At 27.8% G+C, this 14,999-nt stretch overlaps 2 protein-coding genes across 3 annotated transcripts; both read left to right on the forward strand.

Annotated features, from left to right (window-relative positions):
• Window positions 1–3,144: 3,144 nt before the first annotated feature.
• LOC145184941 (uncharacterized) lies at window positions 3,145–4,515 on the forward strand. The gene is made up of 2 exons (XM_090093502.1): window positions 3,145–3,947; window positions 4,029–4,515. Exons 1-2 carry the CDS (start codon window positions 3,225–3,227, stop codon window positions 4,260–4,262), a joined length of 957 nt encoding a protein of 318 aa, XP_089949628.1. The 5' UTR covers window positions 3,145–3,224; the 3' UTR covers window positions 4,263–4,515.
• Window positions 4,516–5,382: 867 nt separating this feature from the next.
• LOC145184659 (RPA-interacting protein B-like) lies at window positions 5,383–11,477 on the forward strand. Of its 2 annotated transcripts, none has more exons than XM_090093504.1 (8): window positions 5,383–5,588; window positions 6,135–6,329; window positions 6,495–6,579; window positions 10,198–10,309; window positions 10,394–10,457; window positions 10,568–10,629; window positions 11,086–11,167; window positions 11,323–11,477. In XM_090093504.1, exons 1-8 carry the CDS (start codon window positions 5,502–5,504, stop codon window positions 11,350–11,352), a joined length of 717 nt encoding a protein of 238 aa, XP_089949630.1. In that variant the 5' UTR covers window positions 5,383–5,501; the 3' UTR covers window positions 11,353–11,477. The 2 variants fall into 2 exon arrangements, with proteins under 2 accessions (XP_089949630.1, XP_089949631.1); XM_090093505.1 differs by lacking the exon at window positions 5,383–5,588 and adding an exon at window positions 5,604–5,896.
• The last annotated feature ends 3,522 nt before the right edge of the window (window positions 11,478–14,999 follow it).

Below are 14,999 nucleotides of genomic sequence, written 5' to 3' on the forward strand. Positions count from 1 at the left end.
CTTCTCAAAAAAAATATTAAAAAATCTCTAAAAAATATTCTTCGTCATCATCATTTGAAGTATTGACAGCAGCATGAGCAATTCTTCTCTGAAAAAATTAACTTTTAGTAATTGGAAAATGTTTTGCAGCTAAGTGATTTTTAAGATGCTAAGTGTGATTTTGACCAGGCATAAAAGAGGATTCTGTGCAAATAGAGTGGAGTTTATTTTCTTCTTTTAGTTTTTAGCTTCCTTTAGTTTATACTAAATTCAATTTAATTGACTTAACTAGGAAAAAAGAAGGGAAAAAAAAAATCAATAAAAATATATTATGTTAAAATATTTATTTTATTATTAATTATTGTTAACTTAGCTAAAACAATTTATATAATGCTTATACACTATAAAATTTACTTGTTGAGAACTTTTATTAAATGTTTTACAACTTTATTTACATAGTAGTGATATTTATATTTCTTGTGATATTTGTATTAAGTTGTACACAAATGTTAAATAAGTTTTAAATAGTAAATCTCATATTTTATATTTTTTATTCCGCCCTAAAAAAATAAGTCCCCTTCAAAAAAATGTTTTACAACTTTATTTACATAGTAGTGATATTTGTATTAAGTTGTACACAAATGTTAAATAAGTTTTAAATAGTAAATCTCATATTTTATATTTTTTATTCCGCCCTAAAAAAATAAGTCCCCTTCAAAAAAAGTCCGGATGCGCGTTGACAGGCGCGTTGACAGGCGCGTTGACAGGCGCGTTGACAGGCGCGTTGACAGGCGCGTTGACAGGCGCGTTGACAGGCGCGTTGAAAGGCGCGTTGACAGGCGCGTTGTTGTAGAGAACGCTGTTTTCTTGCTTAAACATCGCTTTTTTTTTTTTTTTTTTGACGAGACAATTTACTCACCAGGGTGCGTATTCACCAAATTTTTTTTTTGCGTAAAGTTTGGCGTAAGTTCAAAACAGTGAAAGCCGCATTCACGAAACTTGCGCAGTTGCGTTTCAAAAAAAGTTCAGCCCTAAACTATAGGTATTCACCAAACTGAAATGGTATTCATCAAACTTTTTAGAAACTTGCTCTGCTCAATTTAAGCAAGAAAATTTACGTTATGCTGTCTTAACTTAAAAATCGCTAGATAATAAGAATGCCGTTATATTGTTATGATGCATATGTAGTTCTATTGTCAGTTTGATATATTATAAAGGATTTTAACATATATAAATTATATATATTGTAATATATTGTAATAAGGGTTAACAATAATCATAGATATTAACAAAAAATAACTGCATCATAATGATATAACATCTTATAAAGATAAAATATTATCATTATTATCATTATTACTATTATTATTGTTGTTATCATTATCATTATTATTATTATTATTATTATTATTATTATTATTATTATTATTATTATTATTATTATTATTATTATTATTATTATTATTATTATTATTATTATTATCATTATTATTATTATTATTGTTATTATTATTATTGTTATTATTATTATTATTATTATTATTATTATTATTATTATTATTATTATTATTATTATTATTATTATTATTATTATCATTATTATTATTATTATTATCATTATTATTATTATTATTGTTATTATTATTATTATTATTATTATTATTATTATTATTATTATTATTATTATTATTTTTATTATTATTATTATTATTATTATTATTATTATTATTATTATTATTATTATTATTATTATTATTATTATTATTATTATTATTATTATTATTATTATTATTATTATTATTATTATTATTATTATTATTATTATTATTATTATTATTATTAAATATATGTTCTTCTTCAAAACTTTTTTGTAAAAAGGTATGTGTCTTATTAAGTATCACGATCATAGTTAATATCGTTTATTTTTTAATTGCGAAAACTTGGTTTATTAAAAAAAAAAAATCAACTCGGTTGTTTTTTTGCGTACGTTTTTACGTCAGTTCATGCGGAACCCTAACTTTAAGGAAATGCTGCGAAATATTAGTGAATACCAAACAATAATATATTATATATACTAGATGTCTAACTTCGATCCGAAAAGTGAAGCCGTGGAAGCCATTTCTGATTCGGCCAAATACATTTTTAACTTTTATTTCGCACGTCGGATAGAGCTTTTGCCCTTATTACAAATGGCGGATTCAATTTGTAAACAAAAAAAGCGGCTTCACTTTTCGTCCAATAAAATCCCGCAAGTTAGACATCTAGTTTATATAATATATCATTAATACCAAATAGTTACATGAAGGTACGGTTTCCGTAACCTTAGTTGAGCTGCTCAAGAGTTACGAAAGTTTGATGAATACGCACCCAGGAAGACCGTCTAGTTCTAAATAATTTCTAAACATTCCGGTTACTACTGTCGTGGCGCTGATATCTTAATTAACTAGAAGCTCTATTTTAACTAAATCAACTATCATTGTTTGACAGTCAAACTAAACCAACTATTGCTATTCCAATAGCTATGGAAAAGATAAAATTTTAAAAAATAAGATTTTATATGACCTTATCATTGCAAATGTTAGGAAAAACAAATAGAAATGTTTTAAATAGCAATCTAAATATTAGGATAGAGTGAAATTTTCTTACAGTGTAATAATCTGTAACGTTTTTCATTCTTTTAAAATATACACAAATGTATATTTAAAATACTGAAAAATATTGAAATACTCCAACTTTTGAGCTATTCGCTGGATATGCATTCCGCAAAAGTATCAAGGTCAATCGTTAATTAATCATTTTCCTCGACATTTATATACAAATTGTTTTCCGTTTAAAGTTTCCGGTATATTGATATTTAAAAAACCTGCGAAGGAGGTCATCCACAAATAATTAACATAAACCATCTTCTGATACTCTGTTAATAATATCTAAAAATGTTTAACGCATGGATATTAAAAGTACATATTATATTTAATTACATATTATACCTAGCTACATGTTATATCTAACAGGATAATATATATATATATGTATATATATATATATATATATATATATATATATATATATATATATATATATATATATATATATATATATATATATATGATACCCTCTTGTTTAAATTTTAACAAACAAGTTTATCCTACGATTCTGCTGAAGATTTTGCATTATATATTTACTATTTAGCTCTTATCTTTAGAAATATATAGCTGTTAAGTTGAGACTATTATAGTAAAGTTAAAATGAAGAAAATGAAGTCAAAAAGATCAAAAAAAGGTGAAGTTATTGAATATGTTGTAGACACTCCTAAAAAGTCTGCAAAAAACAAAAATGAGCCTAAGCTTAAAGATAATTTTACAGTTAATCTTGATGATACCCAAGTTGAAGCTCTATCAAATTCAGATAGAGTTACTAATGATGTGGCGTTAGGCAGTTCATCACTATGTGAAAATATTGATTCAAAAACAGAAGAAAGTAACTCAAGCAGTCAAGATTTGTTTAAATCAAATAGTTTCATTACAAAAAATAGAGGAGAGCTTGCAGAAGATCCGACCTCTTTAAACTCTGCTGTGGAAAATGTTAAGGTTAAAAGAAGTTCATCTATTAAAAATTTTCTTTCTCGGCGTCCTCTTTCAGAAGTATTTGAAAAACTAGACAAAAATGATGAAAGTCATGACCAAAAATCTAAACCACACAGATCGTCATCTCTAAAAAAAAGGTTTTCTTTTGGAAAGAGGAGAAGGTCTTCAAAGCTTAGCAACTCAAATATAGCACAGGAAAGAATTTCAAAGAGCCAAGACACACTTTCATCAAGCCAAATTATGGTTTCAAATACAGAAATGGATGACTGGAGAATGGATGGGCTTTTGATAAACACAGTGGAAAAATCTCATTCAGTGCAATCTTTATCTTTGCCATCACCACATCAAAATGTTCAAGAAGAGAAAAATTCAAATCCCCAAGTGGTATAACTTTTATATATTTTGTTTTATGATGCATCTATATCATTATTGATCTACTTTGTATAAAAAAATTGTTTGTTTTAGGTGTTGATAGAAGAGGCAGAAAAAAATTATGAAACACCAACATGCAAACAAAATGAAGAAAGTTGCGTTGAAGAAAATTTTCAGGAAAACGAGTCATTTAAATTGTTCATGAAATTGGAAGATTCTCTTGTGGTTACCATTCAGAATCTAAATATAGTTGTAAATGAAAAACATATTGATATGCCAAACAATGTTCCCTGTGATGATTGGCTTATTCTTGAAATTTGTGTTTAGTTGTTTTGTTTATGTGATCATTTATTATGTCTTTTATTTAGTTTTAGGTAATTTTGAGATTATATCCGACATTATTTCCAACTTTAGATATTAAAATGGAAACTTATGATTTTATATTTGTTTAAAATTTACATTGTAAATAAAATATTATTTACAGTGTTGTTGAAACATCTAAATGCAATTAATCTTTTTCAAATAAAATCACATCCTTTTCTATATCAATGGTATTAAATACTACAATCATGTAGATAATGAAGCATTATTAGATTTAATTTGATTACTGCCATGTTTTTTCTGTTCTGCATCAATGTGTTTTAAAGTATGTTAAATATTTTAGGTTTGAATTAGATTTCCCAATGTCTTTATCTTTTTCATGCAAATTTTTATTTCTTTTTATAGATAATGTGTATATAAGAAAGAAAAATTCAAAAGTTATATTCTTTCTTATGTTATGAGTAGTGGCTAAAGTATTTATACTACTTTACATAACATTTATTTTTTTTTTTTTAATTATTATTTAAATAGTATTTTATTCATATTTATGGGAATGTTTTCAAAAATAAGAATTATATTTCATTCAATTCTTTTTAATAATAACTATTGTACGTTTTTATTTAATGGCATCATTTTACAACCCAGTTCAACTTTGTAACATAGAAAAACTTTTTGGATGCAAATTATCAGCGCAATTATACTGTAAATATTATTGTAATGTCATTTATTATGGAGTTTATGTTATGAAAAAAGATAATTTTGCTCAAAATGATTGCTTGATATTTATTTTCAATAGTAAAATGGTATCTTTATTTTGGTGGTTATAATCTACTTGTAATTGAGGATATTGCATTTCATAAAAAGATTAAGTGAAAGGATTAAGTTATGCTCATTGTTTCCAATACCAATACATTCATAATTTCAACTGTGTAATGATAAGGTAGATCCTTTATATTCTAATGACAAAAGGAAAGATTTTTAAGCATATGTACAAAAGTAGTAAACAAAATATTCTTCCCTTATTCTTTTATGTAACATTGCACAGGCTTGTAGTTCCCAAATACTTTGTAGTTTTTGATTTTTAGTCTTTTTTTTTCTGAAATTTTTTGCTATATTTCCTATAACCTGATTAATAGCTGTATGAAATATTTGTGAAGTAACAGATTTGTTACAGATGATCTAGCTTTTCTGTTATCTGTATATGTTCTATTACAATATAAAAAAGTTTAATAAAATAGTTGTACTATGAATTGCACACCAGAAAGAAGACAGTTAAAAGGGATAAAGGATCCCACAACACCCACAGGAGCATGGAAAGAACGTTTCAGACAGGTTGTTGTAAATCAGAAATTCATTTTGACAAATTTCTTTCTTGCTATAACACACAAAAGTTAAGTAATAAACAATATATTATCAAAATTTTTTGAATTTTTTCAAAAAATGGAATTTTAAGAAGTTTTCATAGAGTGCAATATCTATTGATGATAATCATTGATTTTAATTCTTTTTATTACCACTTTAAATTAACCTGTGACTTGTTTTTTTTTGTTGTTTTTTTTAATTTCCTTGGTTATTAATATTAGAAATTTAAAGCATTCTTTCAGATCCCTAAATAATTAATGGATTATGGTGGTTACAGTGTAAATCCCAACTTTTTTTGTATTTAGTAAATTTAAAAACTAACTGTATTTCAAAAGTTTCAATTGTTACATTTTTGTATTATCTCTTCCCTCCCTCCCCTCTTCCTCCCCTCTTCCTCCCCTCTTCCTCCCCTCTTCCTCCCCTCTTCCTCCCCTCTTCCTCCCCTCTTCTCTTAATTGAGTGTTACATTTTTTTTGTAGAGTATTTTGTATTTATCTTTTTTTTTTTTTATTTAAGGGATGTTTGAAAAGACTTAAAGATAGTCGTGAGAGACAGGTTAACAGCTTCAGACATTCACCACTAGGCTCTCCACCATCTTCACAAGAATTAGTAAACCAAGTTATGATTCATGAATGGGAACAAATGAAGCTTGAAAGTCCACTATTGTCAAGACTTCCACAGCACCTATCTTGCTCGAAAGATGAGCAATTTGTATTACAGTACTTCATTACTATTTTAATTATAGGGTGTTTATCATCTCTTTAATTAGAGAAATGAAGTTCTTTATCTAAAATGTCTGATATTACTATTTAATTTGACCCAAATGAACAAATTTTCAATTACTACTTTTGCTCAGCAACTTTCTTTTTTAATTAGAAATTTGATGGTGAAGATGAAGTTGAAAACATTGAGGATATTTTAAATGTTTTTGAGAGCATTCAGCAAGAGCTGCTTAAGGAAGGTATTAAAAGTTGTTCTTTTTTATTTACATTTTTCAGAAAATTTTAATAACCTTAATTCTCCGATTATAACTCAAACATTTATGAAAAGCTATCAACTCAACTTGAATATTTTATTGTTTATATATATTACTAAAATAGAAAAGTTAAAGAATATCTTAGTTATTTGTTACAAAAAAAAAATCTTAGCTTAGTGAGAACAAAAACTATAATTTTTTTTAATGAAATACAAATTGAATTAAAAGTATCAAATTGAAACTTGTCATTTCTGTAAATAAAATCAGCAAAACTTATGCAAATTGTACTCTTAAGCTGAAATAAATTTTACATTTATTTAAAAAATTTTCAAAAATAGTTTCAATAAAAATATATTTCAAAGTAAACCATTACAATAAACCATGTAAGATGTAGAGATTTTTTTTTTTTGATGGGAAAAACATTTCTCTACAACTAAAAATGTGACTTAACTAATTCAACAGTTTTTTATGATTTATGTTTCATTTACATATGTTGTAAAATTATGTTTTAGTAAACCAACGGCTAATGATTAATACTTTATAATTTATCAGCTGTATGTATGAATGTATGTATGTATATATGTATGTATGTATGTATGTATGTATGTATGTATGTATGTATGTATGTATGTATGTATGTATGTATGTATGTATGTATGTATGTATGTATTAGGGATATGACTTTTTAATTTTTTTTCAAATAAAATGTTTCCTGTATCATAAATCGATGAACTTTTACCTAAAATCATGAAAAACGGCCCAAATAGCTTTCTGCAACAAAAAAAGGTCACCCCCAAAATAAAAATTTGATTTACCATTTTTATACATTCATTTTTGACCGATGTTTTAATCTTAAGCTTTATTCTCAGCTTAATTCTCAGTGTTGCTAATGTGAGCTCAGTGTTGATAATGTGAATAGTTCTATGAAGTACTCTGCGTGTAACTGAGCTAATAAGGAACTACTGTAGCGAACTAAAGACGCTGTAAGTGTACGAAGTATAAGTAGTTGTAGCATTATCGTTAGGATACGGACTGGATTATCGAGCTGTTATCAACATTGACTGGATTATCGAACTATAATTGGATTACTATACAGTTAAAGTATTTTATTAATTAAACGACTTTATTAAACGGATATTTACGCTCAGCTATCCGTAAAGTCGTAACAATATTATATGATGTCTCACAAGAAAAGTCATACCACAGTAACAAAGAACAAGAAGACTTGGACTAAAAATTTGGTGAGATTTCAAGAGTCACACAGAAGAAGAGGAAGCGTGGCTGTAGAAGAACATTCACTCGATGAAAAATCCAGAATACCACTTCAATTGCAGATCGTAGGAAGATACCAGTTTCTCGGAGCATATGTTAAAGGAAGAAAAGAACGAATAGACCAAATTTCTAAGGAAATTACAAAATTGTGGGACAATAAACTGAATTTTCCACATGTGTCTGATCAAGTGATAAGAGCAAAGCTTATGAAGGTGCTGAAGGTCTATGATGAATGTGTCAAGCGTGGAAAATATGATGTTCTCAATGCATTATTTGACATCACGAAAGTGAATGGCCAGTGGTTATCCTCGGAAGATAAACGTCTATACCACCTACAAAAAGAAAGTAAAGGACAGGTGGGGTACTCAACAGGACAAGTGGCAAGTAAAGAAACCATTCACCCTTCCAAGAGAAGGAAAGTCCAGTCTGGAACAGCAATACCTTCCACATCACAAGTCCTGTCTACCACAGACAGTGGTACTGAATCTGAAAACTGCAAAAGTAAGAGTGAAGATGATGAAGACGACGACGGTGATAAAGACGATGATGAGGACACTCAGAAAAAAACTAGAAAGCACTACAAAAGTAAATTTGCTGTAAGTATGGTTACATCAAGTGGAGTTTCCACAAAGAAAGCTGCTAAAATATGCAATGTATTATCACAACAAGGTATTGATATTCCAACTCCAAGTCAATCAGCAATTTACAAGTCCACATTCAAAGAGGCAGGTAAATTAAAAAAAGAAATGATACAACAACTTAAAATGGAACAGTGGTCCTTACACTTTGACGGCAAACGAATAGATGATAAGGAATATCAGGTAGTTGTACTTCAGAATGAAAGAACTGACGTGAAACTTGATGCACTGCGTTTAAAAGATGGCAAAGCTGAAACTGTTGCTGAAAAAATTGCCAAACTTATTGATGAATACAATTTGTGGAATTCAATTAAGATGATCATTACTGATACAACAAACGTCAATACTGGGAAGAGAAATGGAGTTGTTGTGAAGTTGCAACGTATGTTTAAATTAAAGGGTGTCACAATACCACAATTTATCGGTTGTCAGCATCACGTACTAGACAGGATTCTCCGTCTGGTGATGGACGAAGAACTTGGGGGTGATACCAAATCTCCAAACATTGAATACCCATTTGTGTCTGAACTGTTGAATAAGTATGATGAACTGAAGGATAAGTTTGTGAATGGAACTGTAGAAATTCTTGATAAATCAGGGTGGAGAGACGATATGAAGTTTTTGTACCATTTAACAAGAGTGTTTAGGTTCTATGAAGAACAAAGAAACTTCCCTCTGATTCACTTTCAGAACATTCCTAATATGAGCAATGCCAGATGGAACTCAAGAGCCATTCTCGCCATTCTGGCGTTCATTCTTATGCCTGAAGCGAGAAAGAATTTGGAGAAGGTTTGCAGGTTCATTTCATATGAGTGGGCAGAACATTGGTTTAGTAGTCAAAAGTACAATGACAATGACTTCAAGAATTTATCTGATGTATTGAAGCCTTACAAAAAGGCATTGCAGTCATTCAAAAATCACTGGAAGAAAGAGCCATCCGTCATCGACATACCACGAAGTAATCAGATAGCTGAACGTGCAATCAAGGTGATGCAAGACCTGTATGCTTCCTGCAGAAAGAAAGACAAACTGCAACTTCGATTCATTCTAAGTAATAAGCGCTAGACTCTTTATGAGACGTGAGCATCATGTGACCCCTGTACTAAACACAGTAGGCCTATAGACACAGACAGTTATGTATATTGTTGTACTAGACGCTTTGATACTGTTAATTTTGTAATACATGTATAATTATATATCACATAATGTTTTTTGTTATATCACAGTACATGTTGCATAAATAAATAAAATAACAACAGGAGTATGACTCTTACAACATCTTCAGCCTTTAATATTCATTTACTGTACAAAAGTGTACTTATTGAAAATTCGATTTTTTGGTTTTGGGGTGACCTTTTTTCAAAATATGTCAAAATGAAACATCTATTCGTTCTTTTTACATAAAAGTTCATTGAATTACGATACAGGCCTAGTAGGTTGCAAAAAAGTCATATCCCTAGTATGTATGTATGTATGTATGTATGTATGTATGTATGTATGTATGTATGTATGTATGTATGTATGTATGTATGTATGTATGTATGTATGTATGTATGTATGTATTTATAAGAGAATTGTACATACATATATAGGCCCAGGATAACTTAGTATTTCTTCTTACTAAACTCAAGTCAATCTTTTGTTCAGCTATTTTTGAAATATGAATATTCAATATTTTTGCATATCTATTTAGAACAGTTAATGTTAGCAAAATACGAAGATAGTATATCTTTTGATGAGGGCTTTTTATGTGCAGCTATTGACTTGCTTACTACTGAAAATGTATCCTGCCCAGTTTGTAAAAAGTAATGTTTTTTTTTTTTTTTTAATTTATGTAATGTTTATTTTTTTTTTGTCATGCATTAAGGACTCTATACTTCCTTTGACAGATACAACCTCTTTCAAAAGGGCACTGTTTTCTCATGCAAGTGTGGATTGACTATTGATACTCAAGTAAGATATTCTAATAATTTCATATAAATGTTTTATCTTTGTATATCTAATCTTTTTTTGTTTGTGGATCCATCCTAAACAATTTTATTTTATTTTATTTTTTTTTTTAGAATCCTGGAATTGATTTAAACTTTGTTCACAAACAATTAAGCATGACTTTGACAGCCCACAAGTAAATTTGTATTAAATTTGTGTAATTATTTGACAGCCCACAAGTAAATTTGTCTTAAATTTGTGAGATAATTTGACAGCTCACAAGTAAAGTGTCTTAATTTTGTGAGATTATTTGACAGCCCACAAGTAAATTTGCCTTAAATTTGTGAGATTATTTAACAGCCCACAAGTAAAAATGTCTTAAATTTGTGAGATTATTTGTGAGATTTGTATGAGGCTCCTAATTTTTGCAGAGAATTTATTTTGGTATTAAAAGTGTTAATGTTTAAAAATTTATTTACATAAATATACTTTGAATATAATATATCATATTATATTTAAAGTATATTTATATTAAGAATACATTTACAACAATACTTAGGCACTTATTGTTAACATTTATGTTTATTTTATTATTGAGAGGTTTATATTTAATATTCTTCAAAATATAATCTTACCTTTTTTTATTTGACAGTAATCAATGTAGTTCTGAGCCTGTTTATTCTCTTCTTGACTTCAGTGGAATCAATGTAAAAAATCTCATAATGACATGTCAGGTACTTATTTGACGTACTTTATATTTTTCAAATAGATGAACTTTATATATAGTTTTTTTAGTCAGGACATTTAGTGAGCATCATTTTGTATACAATTTCCCAGAAATGCATATGTGCTCAGGTATAAATATGTCGTGGAAACATTTTTTTATTAGATGTGCGACTTAATGGAGGTAATCATATGAAATGCCCTTCATTCAATCGACGTTATTTTGTTGAGATTTTTCTAAATTGAGTTGAGTTATCTTTAACTAATATTTGTATAAATGTTTCAAAAGTTTGTAAATATAATATTTTTTATTCAGAAAAATTGTTTTTATATATTTCTTTCTTTTTCTCTTTATACTACATCGGTAAATAAACAATAACAAAAAATGAAAGCAAAGGTACCTCGTAAGGGCTTTTCAAACAGCAGTATTTCGCTGCCGTAAATTTAGATACGCTGTTTAAAGAAAATTACAAATGATAATGCATCTCTTGATTTTGTTATGAAATATTTTTAAGGGAGGAAATTTTAAAGCTACAAGCACTTATTTAGTGCTGTATAAATCGTTTCTTGGTGGAGTTGAAAGCTTGTCATGTGATTCGGAGGGGAACGAGAATTGCATCGAGTGAGTGTATTAGACAAATGAATAAAAAATGTTAATATATCTTCGTAAAATGTCTAAGCGGAATTTGAGTTTTTTTAAATTCCGGAAAATTAAGAAAAAGTTGTTTTGTTTTTTTTTCTTCTAAATTCCAGTATGGTTGCTATATAGCAACAACACTGTTGGGTTGAAGCAACTGTTATGTTGCAATTAGAGAAACAATAGAATATTAGGGCAATAAAAGTATGGTTAACTCACAAGACTTCTTGAATTTTTATTACTATTAATAATAATAACTTTACTTGAAAGTCGAGACAAAAGTTAAGACTAAGATGATGTACTTAGGAAGAACATATCTTAAGCAAATGATCCGTGATGAAAATATAGGCTTTTAGAAAGAGCTGTCACTTATTGTTAAAATAAAAAAGCAGCGGATCACGAGCTCTAAAACACACCTTTAATCTGTTTTACATCGTTAATTTTGACAGATATATTCTACGTGCAGTTTACTCAAATCATAAACTATATAAAATGCAATGGCATTTTAAATGTTTTAGGATTTGCTAACGGGTGATGCGGAAGTTATCGGACAAAATAAAAACGTCAATAACTTATTTATAAATAAAAAAACAAATTACTATTATATATTTTTTAAATAAAGCATTTATCTTTTAATAAAAATATATTATTTTTTATATGAAAAAACACCACCATCTGCAATTGATCTCAATTTTGCTCTGACGCCTTTCATATGCGACTGTAAAAAGTTTAAATCAATTTCTTGTAGTTTTAGTTTAATGCGATCAATCAAAACTTGCTCTGTTGAAGCTTGCCAATCTCCCTCGTAAACCTTCTGTGCCAAATGTCTCTAAAAATTTTCAATTGCTCGTGCTTGAGGCACATTTGGGGGGATTGGATTCTTTATCAACGTAATAGACATATTGGTCCATCGAATTTAGAGAATCTTTAGAATAATGAGAACTTGCTAAATCTGGCCAAAATAAATAGTCAAAGTCTACATGATACTTGTGAATAAATGGAAGAAGTCGTTTTTCTAAACATTCATTAATATAGATTGATGAATTGATCGCTACAGCCTTGGAAGTGCGAAACAATGGCTTGGACATACCACGGTCAGATATGGCTATCCACATTAACAATTTTTTTGGAAATTTCTCTTTTCCTATAAAACGAACACTTTCTGGGCATGTCTTTTTGTTGTTTGTGTAGTATCCAGAATTTCCATGCATGTTGTCCCCTGCAAAACAAAAGTATTTTTTGTCATCGATGATTAGAAGCGATTTTGTGTTATAGAGTTGGTTAACTAGTTTCCTGCTTCTTTTCTTTGACTTTATTTGTTATTCTATAGTGTATTTTGGAGTCTTTTCACGTTTTCTATATTTAATATTCTTTTTTTTTAACTGACGACCAATTGTTGATTGATTTACACCGAATTTAATACCTGTTTTTCTCTGACTGACCCCTTTTCGATTGTTGACAAGTCTCGTTAATTCGGCTTTCTTTTCTCTAGTCCAGGATGTTCGGCATTCTTTTCTCTAGTCTAAGGTGCTTTCAATCAGAAAATGATTGAACAGTTTCAAGTCTTTTTAGGTTATCATATATTGTACTTAGAGCAAATCCTTCCTTTTCAAAATGATTTACGATTTTTTTTTTTTTTATATTAGGTTTATTTACAAAAAACATTTTTAGTCGCTTTCGAAAAGATTCTCGTTCAGCTGCATTTAACCTCATTTTAAATAATTGTGTTTCAAATAATAAAGTTTATATTTTATAGAACGTTTATGCCTACGCATATAACCACAAAAACTAATTGTTATGCTCAAATAATGAAATTAGGAATTGTCCGATAACTTCCGCATCACCCGTTACATCTTTCATTTGAAATTGTTACCGGCTTACGGTTACAAATTAGAACATTTGTTGTGCGTAACTTCAAACAAATAAATTTCTTAGAAAACCAACAACATTTTTTTTCTTTCAATGAGCGATTCTTCTAATCAAATCATTTTTAAATAGTTTTCATGAACATTAAAATCAAGAACCATAAATTTTAATCTGTCTTTAGCTTGTCAAAAATATACTTTCCCTTCTACAAATCATTTTAAAACCTTAGACGATTGGTTCAAGACTTTTTGCTGCGTTTTCAATCACTTTCAGTTCATTATCAGACTAAGTTTTTCAAATCAAAACATGTAATAGATTTAGCAACTCTTTTTTATTTTTAATAAATCTTTGAAATCACAATTTGGTTATTGTCATCACTGAAGATATCAAACGTTTCATTAGAATGTCATCAAGATCTTATTACTTTTTATAAATTACATTTACTACTGCTAAATTAAATATATGAGCGAAACAAAGTTAAAATTATGAGTGCCATTACCCACTTTTTCAATTACAGAAGCACTGTCGGTTTAGAGCAAACTTCATCAATGGACTGCTTTACATTAATTAAATTAAATTTTTATACTCAGGATTTCAAAACAATTAGATTTAAACAATCCTTTCATTTTTTCCAATTAAAGATTGATTTACCCTCCATTAAAATGAAATTTGTAATCATAAATTTTTTATCTAGTTTTGAATATTCATTTAAATCTACACTAAATTTAAATTTTCTTCATTTAAACGTCTTATTTTTGTTTTGGATTTTCTTTTTTTCTTTTTTTTTTTCAGCTATTTACTTATAATAATTGGTAATTCTACTATTAAGCACCCTAAAGGAATTATACTTTTTCGCTTTAAAATATACGGTGGAGAGTATAGAAATGCAATTTAAATAGGTTATAGTATGCAGGCGTGAGTGATTTTAAAAAGGAATTGAGTCTTGAATGTTGGTAGCTGAATAAAACTAATACAACGCACTTGAGTCTATTTCATATCTATGATTTAAATTCATTATATTATTTTCTATTATACTATTTTTATTTATATTTGTTATACTACTTCAAATAATGTATCATTTATCATTATATTATATATATATATATATATATATATATATATATATATATATATATATATATATATATATATATATATATATATATATATATATATAAAACAAAATATACAATATATATAATAGTATTATCAGGTAAATATTTGTTTTAGTTTTTATTTGTTGTAATAAATTTTTTTTTATCAGTTTATTAAAATTACATATTAGTAAAATTTTACTATATATTTTACTATTTGCTGGTTTAGATAACAAAAAAAAAAAA

The sequence above is a fragment of the Hydra viridissima genome, unplaced genomic scaffold, assembly GCF_058129835.1.
Source record: "Hydra viridissima isolate aposymbiotic clone 2 unplaced genomic scaffold, HvirCarnegie_v1 scaffold_7, whole genome shotgun sequence".
NCBI classification, from domain to species: Eukaryota; Metazoa; Cnidaria; class Hydrozoa; order Anthoathecata; family Hydridae; genus Hydra; species Hydra viridissima.

Bases quoted from the DNA above. Each gene is read 5' to 3' on its own strand.
- LOC145184941 (XM_090093502.1), top strand. From the start codon at position 3,225: ATGAAGAAAATGAAGTCAAAAAGATCAAAAAAAGGTGAAGTTATTGAA. The intron at 3,948-4,028 runs GTATAACTTTTA...TGTTTGTTTTAG, and splicing joins AAAATTCAAATCCCCAAGTG to GTGTTGATAGAAGAGGCAGA.
- LOC145184659 (XM_090093504.1), top strand. From the start codon at position 5,502: ATGAATTGCACACCAGAAAGAAGACAGTTAAAAGGGATAAAGGATCCC. The intron at 6,580-10,197 runs GTATTAAAAGTT...ATATCTATTTAG, and splicing joins GCAAGAGCTGCTTAAGGAAG to AACAGTTAATGTTAGCAAAA. The intron at 10,458-10,567 runs GTAAGATATTCT...TTTTTTTTTTAG, and splicing joins GATTGACTATTGATACTCAA to AATCCTGGAATTGATTTAAA.